Genomic DNA, 13,796 nt, shown 5'->3' with positions numbered 1-13,796 from the left:
TGAGTCCATCAAAAATTATGTTGTAATTGTTTTACATAACGTGAGGTCTGTTTGAAAAAAGGAAAAGTTAGGAGGAAGTGTATAAGATGATAAAGCATTTAGAGCAAAGCTTTGTTTGAAAAGTAAACTTTTCTACATCCTTTTTCTGATGTATAGTAGATATGTCTAATCATTTATGACTCACATCCCCAAACACATTCTTATGAAGAAGTTAGCATGCTTTTAAAAAGAGGACTTGTTATGGAAATAATATACTTTAAAAGCAGTGTTACTTTTAAATGGGACCAATTATGCCTCTTTTCACAAGATGTAAAATAAGTCTCTGCATGGTGTCCCCGAATGTGTCTGTGAAGTTTCAGTTCAAAATACCCCACAGATCGTTTATTATAGCTTGTCAAGTTTGCCCCTATTTGGGTGTGACTGTTTCTGTATGTGTCCTTTAATTGCAAATGATCCACTGCTCTCGGCCTGCTTTCCAGAAGAGGGTGGAGCTTTAACAGCTCGTGCTTTGGTTGCTCGACAACAACAAAGCTGGAGAATCTCACGCAGCCAAAATGACGATTATGTAACGCTGTTCAGCCTTACATTGTTCAAACCGGATTTGGACACTGATGGAGAGAATCAGGAAGAAATTACAACTTTTTGAATGCAACTGGACATTTCTGAATGGTTAGTGGATAAATGTATGTAGTTGCTGTTGAGTTGATTCAACTCATCGACTAGTACGTGTCGTCATGTTAATCTTGTGCAACATGACCTCACCCCCTTTGTCGCATGTTCTCGGGGGCAGGGTTTATGTAAATTTTGGGATTTGTGATGTCACCAACCCAGGAAGAAGCTCGTTGTAGTCCCTACGAACCGTTTGTTTTAGTTCGATTTCTGTAAAAGAAAATATCTATCTTTGCTTTGAACTTTGAGCGTCATAACTTTGCAGATGTTGTTTATGCTCAAACAGCAACATTACACACTAACTGAAGTTAAAAAAGTGAAATCATATTCAAGGACCCCTTTAAAAGTAATGCATTACAGTATTGTGTTACTCCCTAAAAAAGTAACTAATTCCATTACTTTTTTTTTTTTCATAAAAAGTAATGTTGTTATTTTGCATTACTTTTTCTCAACTGGGCTTGCTTGTTTTTTTGTTTTTTGTTTTTTAATAATAAAAAAATGTAAAGGCCTTTTCACACAGAAAGAGAAATGAGTAAGCCTCAGGTTGAAACAAATGCAAAGTCAGTCAATAAATAGGAAAACAAAGTAACTCGCATTAATCGTTTGAAAAACGTAACTCAGATATTTTGTTGTGAATGTAAAAGAAATGTATTACTTTACTATTTACTCAAAAGTAATCCGATTACATAACTCAAGTTGTAATGCGTTACCCCAACAGTTTAAAAAAAAAAATGTACTAAATGTAACTTTTCAGACACTGCATGTTGTGATAAATTAAAATATATTATAGTTTCAATTTATATTAAATGACCCACTTGAGTACATAGTTATATGCAATTTCGTAATTATTACTTCTGTTGTCTTTTGAATGTACTGACAAGCATTTATGGTGAACTAAAATATACTTTCTTTTGAACTTGTATGCCATGCATTTAAATATATTTGTAATTGCACATTTAATGAAGTTGCAATTTAGTACATTTAAAATACATTCACTTTAAATGCCATATTGAATAACACTGCTGTTAGAATCATAATCATGCTTTCACACTTGGTTCGATTGTATGGACCGAACCAGAGTTCGATTACTCCCCCCTCCCCCTGTTCACATTATTTGGGTCCGACCCGCGGTTCGTTTGCGTCATCAAACCAGCAGCTGTTTACTACGTTGCTTAGTAACGATGACACAGGAGAAGGCGGCAAAATGCATAAGGTTGCTCTCTTTTATATTTTTGTTTTTGAACCGTTGGTTTTGTTCATAACGGCTCTTGCGTCTATCTGCCGTGAATGTAGAATGCTGAAGGCGAGCAGAAATGAGAAAAGCTACGCTACAGCTCGCTGTTTGCAGCACGTCAGTCACGCTCGTCGGGAAAGTGAGTGAAACACACACACAAACACACATTTTTATCAAATAATACGGCTTTAATAGCGGTTCACTTCCGCAATTTGGTACGTTTGCATTCATATCAGAAGCGAACCGTACCGGTATTCACTTGAACCGCACCCCAGACCACCCTTTTTAAGCGGACTCGGGTACGGTTCGCGGGTGCGCACCCGAGTTCAGGCCGTGTTCACATCATCCAAACGTACCGAACTCTGACGTCAATCGAACCCGGTGCGCACCAAAAGTGCTAATGTGAAAGCACCAACGCATTAAATTTATTGTAAGTTACTTCTTTAAAACATGGCAAGTTTATTAAAACATGATTTAAAAATTCAAGTAAAACATTGGTAACACCATTTTTGTGTTCTTGTTACATGTACTTATGTAATTACATGCATCTAACTAACCTATTCCTAATCCTAACCCCATAGCAAAGACGTTTATTAATATTGCTCAGTACTTAAATGTATAATTACACTGTATCAAGGACACCTAAAAATAAAGTTAACCAAAACTTTTAATTTGAGATTACAAAGTGCACTTTTTTTTTTAAAGTGCATTTAAGTGATAAAAGTGCTCTCTCTTGGGTACACTTAGATGGCCCTCTAAAATTTTAAGTACACAAGACAAGTGCACATTCAATGTTTACATGCACTTCATCAAGTGCTCAAGAACTGTCAAACCGGAGTCGTGTGCCAGACAACCAGATGCCGTTTGAAAAGAAGTGAAAGAATGCGTGGTTTCCACCCTAAAGACCACAGAACTCAAAGAACTCACGCAACAAGATCAATGTTTTATGCAGACAGAGGAACCAACTCTGCCCTGTCTGTTTTTATAGATCCACCTTGTATAGGCATATAAAATGTTATAATGTTCTTTAAAGGTACTAAATATGATGTTAAAGAAATGAACTAATGTACAAGGGGTTTTCTGATGACAGCTTAGTGTGAGCGCATGACTATAAATCACCTGTCTTTCACCACATCCTCTTCAGTGCTAACCAAAGTAAGCAGAAGCAGTGATGCATTGCTAATGTTCTCATATATTTTTTAACCATACTTTTTCAAATTTAATATTTGCAATATCTGCTGGAAGATCTGGTTTTAGCTTTGGACGTTCTATTTTATTTGCAAGCATTATTGTTTACCTAGTTCTTAGGTTCTTCCTAAAATGATGATACAATTACACACCTGAACCCTTGGACCGCTCACTGGTTACCAGAACAGACACAAAAGACCTATCAAACCTTATCTGAGCAACACATACATCTCTACCTTCAGCACTCTGATAATACACACTTACTGGTTATTGTATCATTAAACAATAGGCCTGTGTAAATACGCACACAGATGTATTATTAAAGGGCTGCGTGTTGTTATACAGCTGAGCTCATTTAAAGTCTGCCTCACTTCCGCACTGTGGTCTAAGACTGAGACAAGATGATTAAAAAGATTGGGAGTTTAAGCATGACAAACAAGAAGACATTTTTGAATATCTAAAAATTTATTATAAATCAGTCATTCACATTAGAAATATTATAAATTAAATAGCATTATAAAATCTAAAACTTTGCAACACTAAAAATATATAGCGAAATACAAAAACACAACAGAAAGAACATTTCAAGTACAGATCTGGGACAGGCGTGATCATGAGCTCTAGCTGAACAAAAGAGATCCGCATCTGAACTGAGGTTAATGCAACATATCATTTTCATACAGAAAAATCATCTAGTATCTCAGGGCACAATGAACGAATCTGCATGTTTTGGATGTTTATGCAGTTATTCTGTAAAGAGTTCAGGACGATGAATTGTTGGTCTGTTCTCCTGTAAGGACACATGCAGTATAGCTGGCACCTCATTATGTTCCTGTAGGAAAAGTAAATGATTTTTGTGAAAAAATGTGAAATAAATATCATGCAAAATCCACCACAACGATGCAAGGGTGTTGTGCGTGTTCTCTGGCCAGTTGCAGCTGGATGTACGCCCAGATTTATATTACATCTAGTCATCTTACAATCGTACATCTAGTCAGTTAGGTGTAAAGTGAAAAGTCATGACTTATAGAAACCATTTGGGTGTTTGCAAACAGCGATGATGTTTTTTGTGGGCGGAGCCTACCTGGTGGCAGAAAATGACAGTTCTGCTGTAGCAGTCTAGAGAGTTTACATCACACAATTCAGATTTTTGTCTCACAATTCCGAGTTTATATCACACAATTCTAATAAAAATAAGAAAGGTCTTTTTTCCTCAGAATTGCTAGTTTATATTCCGCAACTCTTGTAACTGTAGGGCTAATACATTATGTCCCCTATGAACTGCATATGTGAATATTATGTAGACCTATTGTCTACATCAAATTCATACATTAGGGTGTGTTCACACTTGTCATGTTTGGTTCGATTAAAACTAACCCTGGTGCGATTGCTCTTTTATTGCGGTTCATTTGAACATGTGTGAACGCTGCCATTCGAACCCTGGTGCGCACCAAACAAGAAGACCGAGACTCTGGTGCAGTTCGAATGATATATGAACGCAACACGGACCAAAGACATGTAAACGAACCAAAAACAGGAAGACGAGACCCTAAAAAAAGGACCGAATCTTCACGCATATCGGTTTTTCTCATCATAGTCGCGACTTTACTCATCACAGGCATCAGACGCGCGTCTCCACGTGTGACGGATGGATTCCCGTCGCTGTTTTGACTCCTTTACACATTTTATAAGCTCAAAGTACGTCATAACATCCGACCAATCAGGTTGTGAACGTGTCCCTATGCCTTTAGGTTCAGTATCTTTTGGTTCGATGATAAAACTGCAAATCTGAACGCTAATCGGACCAGGACTAAATGTTTTTTCTTTTCTTTTTTGGTCTGGACCAAACGAACCAAACAAACCAAACCAATCTACAAGTGTGAACGCACCCTTAATTGTAGACTAATTATTGAAGATTTCATCAGTACAGTCTGTGGCTTGCAACCATAAATGTCTGCGTTTGGCTTCAAAGGGCATCTTCGATGACGGTATTCTATAAAAATGAAGACTATCTTTTTCCGATTCCGACATCCAAAGGCACAACAGATTTTGCATGTTTTCCTCCACTTGTTACCATTGTTCTTCTGCCACCACAATGCACATGCAGCTGTAAGTGACTTAACTGTGACGTCTGCTCCCAAATGGTCTATTCGGACAATATTAGTTTAATGACTGTGAATTTATTGTGAATTAATTATCACTGTGGACATGGACAAATGTTTATGGTTATTGCAGCGGATAAGCGAAATAGGCAGTCGTTAATATGGGTGTGCCTATTGCACAATGCCAACAACACACACAGGTAACTGACATAACACATTTTTGTATATTGGAAATATTAAATATGAACATATATTTGGGATTATAAGCAGAAATTGTATACAATGCAACATCTTGCAAAAATGAAAATTGTCTCATCTTTTACTCACCCTCAAGTTCCAAACCTGTCTAAATTTCTCTCTTCTGCTGAACACTAAAGAAGATATTTTGAAGAATATAAGAAACCAAATAGTTGATAGACCCCATTGACTTAGATGATATGGGGAAAAAAAAATACTGTGGAAGTGAAACCAAACCTGCTTGACGTGCGAATACAAACCTCTTCCTGAAGCTCAAACATGCTGCATAACACACAAGAATGAACCTCATTAGTTCTTGCACACGTCACGCAACCATGCTTGAGCTTCTGTTGGTTTACCAAAACTGCTGTTATGTGAATAGAAGCCTAAATTCAATCTGTTCATCATATAAAGCAATCGTTTCTCTTCAGAAAATTTTGGACTAAACAATCCATATGGATTAGTTTTACAATCACTTTATGAACTTTTAAAAAGGTTCAAATTTTCAGTTGCGTAGCGGTCTAAGGGATAGAAAGCTTTCAGATTTCATTAAAAAGATCTTCATTTGTGTTCTGAAGATGAGCGAAAGTCTTAAGGGTGTGAACGAAATGAGGGTGAGTAATGACAAAAATTTTGGGAGAAGTAACCCATTAAAAATAATTAATAAAATTTTTGAAAACAAAAAAACAAAAAAAAACTATTAATCAAAATGAATCATAATCGTATTTGTAATTTATCAAAAATACAAATGAAACAATTAAAAAAAAAAAAAAATTAAACATCACCTTTTATGTTCCACAGAATAAAGAAATGATAGCAGAACTTTCATTTTTGGTTAATATAAATTAAAAAACACACATGTTTATATGGCGTTATAATACTTGCCTGTATTGTGGTTGCTGGTGTCACAAAGGGATTGTTGCTCTTGAAGGGCCAGAGTCTGGTTAACAAACCTCAGCATACCCGACAGAGACTCTAGGTCCGGTTCCTCAGGTTCCTCTGGGTCTAGCATGTATGTGAGTGGATTAAAGGACATGTCTGTAGTGGAAGTGGCCTCGTGGGTGCTTAGTCCCTGCCAGTCTGGGGAGGGGGGCGGCAGTAGTGCAGCCTGAACACTGGCTTTCAAACTGTTCGAAAGCTCTAGAGAGGCATCAGAGAAGGTGTTATGCCAGGAGGAGCGGCTGGAACGTGCTGAAGAGTTTTTGTGGGAGGGGGACGGGGAGCCGTGAAGAATAGAGTCTTTGAGAGGAGGAGAGAGAGGGGGAGGAGTGCTGGGTTTGTGACGAAGTGTGATATTGTGTAGTTCTGTGGCCCTTTCGAAGCTGGAGAGCTTGGCCTGAAGACGGGTGATCTCGGACTCCTAAGAAAACACAGTACAGGTAATGACAAGAACTCTGTTCCAAAACCAGGTTTGTTTGTTTTTCTTCCTTCTTCTTTTTCATTATTAATGGTTTTTAAAAAAATGTTTTACATTAATAGAGTGCTGGAACTATGATGCATTTTTCTAGGCCAAATTCTGGTAGCGAGTTTGACACTTCCGGTTCCATTGTCCCAACGTCAATGGGTTTTTTGAATGGGTTTTTGATTAAATGGCTGAAATAAGACCATGGTGTAGTTCGCTCATAGCCTACCTTTAGCTTTTTGTTTCTGGTGACTGCATTTTGGCTTCAAAATTCATGTGTTCATCTGTGAAAATTATCTTAATGGACAAAACGTGTAAGCATCATAAACTTCTGCTGATCATAAAATTAATTTTTTGCGATAATCCAAAAGCCTATAGGAAAATCCTCTTGGGTTTTTGTCAAGTGAACCAATGTGATGCTAACTGCCGATTGGCCTGCAAAGTGACGTCATAGTTCCACCACTCTACATAAAATTTAAAAAAAAAAGGGGGGGGGGGGATAAACAGTAGAACAAGGGCTATACATTCTTTGTTTTGTTTGATTTATTACTGTTTATTGTCGTTTTAATGATTTCACCAACAAACAATTCTGTTGTTGATAGTTAATATAAAAAAATTCCTTATGTATAATTTAAATGTTTGTACAACTCAGTCTTAGCTATCTGAGTGTTGATTATTAAATACGTTTGATTCATTAATTGATTATTAATTCATTATTAACCTTTCAGTTTTTGGCATCCTGAAATAAAATTTTTGGCCTACTTTAATTTTCAAACTTTCACTGCAGCCCAAGTGTGCATACACTTTCCTCATACTGTAACTACTGAAATGAACTGTATTTTCAGGTAAAATGATTGATTTGAGACAGGCCATCGATCCAGTTTGTTTCCCTGCCATCGGCCTGTGATGCTGGGATAGGGTTTAGCATCCTACACGGCTCGGATAATGGAGGGATATTTAATTTGGATGCAATATGAAATTGCTGTAGGCAGAGATTTTGTAAACACCATGCAATGGCTCATGTACCTTGATAAGTAGGTTCTCATTAGCACTCTGCAGGAGCTGTTCTTTGTTGTGAAGCTCGGCGTGTAGGCGGGCAGAGGTAGATCTGGCCTCCTCCAGCTGGTCTCGGGCCTGTTGCAGCCGCTGGCTCAGCTGCTCTTGAGAGTTTCGCAAACTGCTGGAGATCTGATCCGACACCTTCAGCAGCTGCCCACGAGTCTGCTGTAGATCTGAAAGCTGTGAGGCAAAGAGAGAGGGTCAGGCACAGCAAACTAGCTCAACTGTCCTAGGAGAATGAAGACAAACTTTCTGTTTCTCTGAACCTCTTTGTGATGCTCTTCTCTCTGCTGCTCAAGCTCATGCTGCAGGGCAGTAATGGTGGCCTGGAGTCTGACCTCAGCCTGTGTAGAGCGCTTCTCTATCACTGATATCTCCTCTCGCAGCTGATGTACTTCACTCTCCTACAAAAACAAAACAAAACAACAACAAGCAGGTTAAAAACCACCAGGCCCTGAGAGAACTCTTAGAAATATCTCATGAAAAGAGAACTTTCACTTTTCTGATCTGCTCATCTAAACAATGTACTTTTTCAGATTGGTATGTCACCAAGCCACAGATTGTGATGTTACACCATACTCAGCCATGTTCCCATTGCGCTGTCATTCCATCAATGTGGCAGTTGTGGCCTGATGGTTAGAGAGTCTGACTTGTAACCCAAAGATCGCAGGTTCGAGTCTCAGTACTGGCAGGAAATGTAGGTTGGGGGGAGTGAATGAACTGAGGCGCCCTTGAGCAAGACACCTAATCCTCAATAACTCTCCAGGTGCCACAGCAAAAAAAATGGCTGCCCACTGTTCCGGATGTGTGAACACTGTGTGTGTGTTCACTACTCAATGCTGTGTGTGCGCTTGGATGGGTGAAATTCAGAGCACAAATTCTGAGTATGGGACACCATATTTGGCTAAACGTCACATCACATGACAGGTGACAGGTTTGCGAATTGTCCTGACTCTGTCAAAATGACAGTTCCACTCACTTGGAAAACCCTAATGGTGACTTTTGAATTGAAACAAACTTGAAATTAGTTTAATGCTGCAGTTGTTTCACCTTCTGACGTGCTTGCTGAGTGACTTCATTTATCTGTCTATTCAGAGAGTCACAGCGTGTCTGTGCCCCCTGTAACTCCTGCACCGTCTTCTGGAGCTGCTCACGATACACACGCAGCTGCTGGCCATGATCCAGAGCACCCTGCCACACACAAAACAATAATTATTCAGAGTTTAGACTTGTAAGTCTTACTCATTAAACTTTTAGTGATCATCAGATTACTTTCAGAAAAATAGTTTTTATTAGATCTAGGATTGATGAAATTGTTTGTCAGAATGACATTGCACCCATGATAAAAACATGATGAAAAAACTCTTAACGTTACACAACTCTAACAAGATCACAATTGCACAACCAGTTGAGTATTGTTTAATTTCTGTATAGCAAGAGTTTAATGTTGTAACAATGTTACTTCTGCATGTTTAACGTTTCATTATTCACGTTTCCTGTTAAAATTTCATTAGTTTCCTTGAACCAGTTCAGAGCACTGGCTTTTATATTGAAAAATATGTAAATATGCACAATCCCGATTCCAAAAAAGTTGGGACACTGTACAAATTGTGAATAGAAACAGAATGCAATGATGTGGAAGTTTCAAATTTCAATATTTTATTCAAAATACAACATAGATGACATATCAAATGTTTAAACTGAGAAAATGTATCATTTTAAGGGAAAAATAAGTTGATTTTAAATTTCATGGCATCAACTCATCTCAAAAAAGTTGGGACAAGGCCATGTTTACCACTGTGTGGCATCCCCTCTTTTTATAACAGTCTGCAAACATCTGGGGACTGAGGAGACAAGTTGCTCAAGTTTAGGAATAGGAATATTGTCCCATTCTTGTCTAATACAGGCTTCTAGTTGCTCAACTGTCTTAGGTGTTCTTTGTCACATCTTCCTCTTTATGATGTGCCAAATGTTTTCTATGGGTGAAAGATCTGGACTGCAGGCAGGCTATTTCAGTACCCGGATCCTTCTTCTACGCAGCCATGATGTTGTAATTGATGCAGTATGTGGTCTGGGATTGTCATGTTGGAAAATGCAAGGTCTTCCCTGAAAGAGACGACATCTGGATGGGAGCATATGTTGTTCTAGAACTTGGATATACCTTTCAGCATTGATGGTGCCTTTCCAGATGTGTAAGCTGCCCATGCCACACGCACTCATGCAACCCCATACCATCAGAGATGCAGGCTTCTGAACTGAGCACTGATAACAACTTGGGTTGTCCTTGTCCTCTTTAGTCCGGATGACATGGCATCCCAGTTTTCCAAAAAGAACTTCAAATTTTGATTCGTCTGACCACAGAACAGTTTTCCACTTTGCCACAGTCCATTTTAAATGAGCCATGACCCAGAAAAAACGCCTGCGCTTCTGGATCATGTTTAGATATGGCTTCTTTTTTGACCTATAGAGTTTTAGCCGGCAACAGTGAATGGCACGGTGGATTGTGTTCACCGACAATGTTTTCTGGAAGTATTCCTGAGCCCATGTTGTGATTTCCATTACAGTAGCATTCCTCTATATGATGCAGTGCCGTCTAAGGGCCCGAAGATCACGGGCATCCAGTATGGTTTTCTGGCCTTGACCCTTACTCACAGAGATTGTTCCAGATTCTCTGAATCTTTGGATGATATTATGCACTGTAGATGATGATAACTTCAAACTCTTTGGAATTTTTCTCTGAGAAACTCCTTTCTGATATTGCTCCACTATTTTTCGCAGCAGCATTGGGGGAATTGGTGATCCTCTGCCCATCTTGACTTCTGAGAGACACTGCCACTCTGAGAGGCTCTTTTTATACTCAATCATGTTGCCAATTGACCTAATAAGTTGCTGTATAATGGTCCTCCAGCTGTTCCTTATATGTACATTTAACTTTTCCAGCCTCTTATTGCTACCTGTCCCAACTTTTTTGGAATGTGTAGCTCTCATGAAATCTAAAATGAGCCAATATTTGGCATGACATTTCAAAATATCTCACTTTCAACATTTGATATATTATCTATATTCTATTGTGAATAAAATATAAGCTTATGAGATTTGTAAATTATTGCATTCCTTTTTTATTCTCAATTTGTACAGTGTCCCAACGTTTTTGGAATCGGGTTTGTACGTCTTAGCCTTTGTATAACAACTTCTCAGCCTTTAAAATTTAATTTTTGGATGCTGATGGAGGGGGGCGGGGGGGATATGAAGACAGACAAAATATGTGTAAGTTGTGTTCTTAGATTTTCCTATTATCTTTCATATTTAAAAAAAAATAATATGGTTAAAAAAATAAATTGCACAATTGCTGCTGTGCCCTTGTGAAAGAAACAAACAAACAAAAAAAGCAGCTATATCCTTTCATTTTCATTCAAGATTGATTGAATAAATAAATAAATAAAACAGCTGAAAAAACATTTCACTCTATAAATACCAAAAAATACATTAAAAAAAAACATACAAAAAAATATTAGAAAATAAAAAAAAAAATATTGCATAAAAGGAAATAATGCCTATTTTAGGACCATTAAGAATGTTTGCATGATGACATAAATTTATTGACAATTAAGCATATTGTCCCCCAGAATTATTATCATTAACGCAAAAAATATGACTGAAGTAGAAAGATTTATTTAAATAAGCATAAATTAATGGCAGCACAGTACATATTATATAATTTAAATAATATATCACTATTTTTAAAATTTGATTATTTTCTCATGATTTTTGCATTATAGTAATGAAAATTAGGGATAGAGGTGCTTATTTGTCATGAAAACCAAATTCAATGACTAATCATCCTAAAATAATCCTCATTGTTTTTAAGATTAAGCAAAATTAAATGTTCAGATTTTGATTTTGGGGTGTAAAATGACTCAGACAGGAGTTGTGATTTAGCACTTTCCCTGGTTAAAAACAGGGTAAAATAATTCTACTCTCCCTTCTCTATAGTTCGCATCAAGCATGTGCCATACCCTCTCAAGGTCCTCCTTAACCTGCAGCTGTGATTTCAGCATCTCCATCCTCTCTGTCAGGAACTGCATCTGTCCAGAGAACAGCGAGATCTCATCAGTTCATTTTTGTCCATTAATAAATCAGTGCTCACTCTCAATGACTCACCTGCTGGTCTTTTTCCTTTAACTCATTCTGGCTCTTCTCCAGAGCTTCCTGTAAATACTCCACCTTCTTCTCCATCTCCAGCTTGTGCTCCTTAATTGCCAAATCCAGCTGACCCAACTCAAGAGAGAACACAGTGTTTTAGTAGAGTGGAGACATGGCTGTAAGGGAGATTTTGCTCATGTTTGTGTGTAGTACCAGCTGTGCTCTCTGCTGTAGCTCCCCCTGTCTCTCTTTCAGTGCAGTGTCCAGATCCAGCACCTCATGGTTCCTCTCCTCCAGTTCCCTCTGACTCTCTCTGGAAAAACATCCAATGATGGAAAAACTGATTATTTTTATGATTAGAACAAAGTTAGAAGGTGATAAATGTAAATTTTCTACGTTAAAATACTTTTTCTTATCCCATATGCAAAGTCTATAACTATAAATATGCAAGTATCTGTTTCAGCATCATGTCTGGCCTGACAGGTTCATTTGACTAATGGCTGTTGAGGAGATTGTTTGACAAATTTGTTTGTAAATGGTCTTTTTATCAGTTGCTTTTGGTGCAGAAATCACACTCCACTTTTAAATTGTGGCCAGTTATGTCACATTTGTAAAAGTATGGATGTGCAACATGTCTTGAATTTGTATTATTAGGTACAAAAAAACTATGTATTTTGCAACCTTTATCAAACCAACAGTCACAGACACCACAAACCACTGCTATGTAAACAGAATTTGCGACGTGACTGAGTACATGCTTAGTTCTGTTTTCAGTCCAGTGTGTAACATGGGAAACACAACACAATACTGTTCACAAACATATGACAAAAAATACATGAACGTACAGAATCATATATGGTGCGAGTTACTTTTTGTGCTTGTTATGTATAAAGTTATATTAATGAAACCATTTGATTTTTGTAGATTTTGTCTAAGCAGATGAGGTGAAGGACAGGTAAATGTGGTGCCTTTTAACAACATTAATTTTCATGATGACATTCACAGTCACTACTCTTTTTACTTCTATGGCTTGACTGAATATTTTGGGGGGTGGGGTCGAGTTCTGAATGTGTGTGTTTGATATGATCAAGAATAGATGGAAAACCTTATCAGTGATCATTCTAAAACTGTTATCGTTCTGAATAATGGAACAAGTGTTTGAGTTTTCTTCTTCTGATTATTACAAACATACGCAATCATGACCAAAACAAACAAAAAACAAAACAAACAATGAGCAAAAATTTAGTTGACACTGAAGACGTATGTTATGTTATACACATGATGATTTTTTTTAATGTTTTTGACAGAAACCTTTTATGCTCACCAAGGCTGCATTTACTTTGTGAAAAATTCTTCTATATCTTCTATAAAAGTTTTCTATTTAATTTTTTCCTGTGATGCAAAGCTGAATTTTCAGCATCATTACTCCAGTCTTCAGTGTCACATGATCCTTCAGAAATCATTCTAATGTATGATTTTTTTTTAGGATTCTTAAATAAAATAAAAATAATACAATTAAGTAAAATTCAAATAAAATAATAATATATATAAAATAATAATACAATTAAATAAATCTCAATGAGCACAAAATTTTGAATGGAAATGCATATAAAACTTGTTCCAATCTCACTGTACAAAGATTCATGTTTTTTTTTTTTTTTAAATTTACAAAGGTTAAAAAAAAAAAAACTAGTGGACCAATCTAAACCAATAAATTATGTTTCACAGTTTCACATTAATTCTATACCACATTATAACACAT

General features: G+C 37.1%; 1 protein-coding gene across 1 annotated transcript in view; it reads right to left on the bottom strand.

Annotated features, from left to right (window-relative positions):
- Positions 1–3,578: 3,578 nt before the first annotated feature.
- Positions 3,579–13,796, bottom strand: part of ccdc18 (coiled-coil domain containing 18) — a 30,552-nt gene continuing 20,334 nt past the window's right edge. The window contains exons 21-28 of the mRNA XM_067363637.1: positions 12,248–12,347; positions 12,053–12,169; positions 11,908–11,976; positions 8,942–9,082; positions 8,158–8,295; positions 7,859–8,071; positions 6,316–6,790; positions 3,579–3,923 (exon numbers count right to left, since the gene is read on the bottom strand). Of these exons, the coding sequence (XP_067219738.1) occupies positions 3,916–3,923; positions 6,316–6,790; positions 7,859–8,071; positions 8,158–8,295; positions 8,942–9,082; positions 11,908–11,976; positions 12,053–12,169; positions 12,248–12,347 (1,261 nt within the window). The 3' untranslated portion in view covers positions 3,579–3,915. The remainder of the gene's footprint in view (positions 3,924–6,315; positions 6,791–7,858; positions 8,072–8,157; positions 8,296–8,941; positions 9,083–11,907; positions 11,977–12,052; positions 12,170–12,247; positions 12,348–13,796) is intronic.

The sequence above is a fragment of the Chanodichthys erythropterus genome, chromosome 16 (genome assembly GCF_024489055.1).
Source record: "Chanodichthys erythropterus isolate Z2021 chromosome 16, ASM2448905v1, whole genome shotgun sequence".
In the NCBI taxonomy this organism is placed as follows: domain Eukaryota; kingdom Metazoa; phylum Chordata; class Actinopteri; order Cypriniformes; family Xenocyprididae; genus Chanodichthys; species Chanodichthys erythropterus.
The sequence above is the reverse complement of the archived record's forward strand: the minus strand, read 5'-3'. Positions and strand labels throughout refer to the sequence as shown.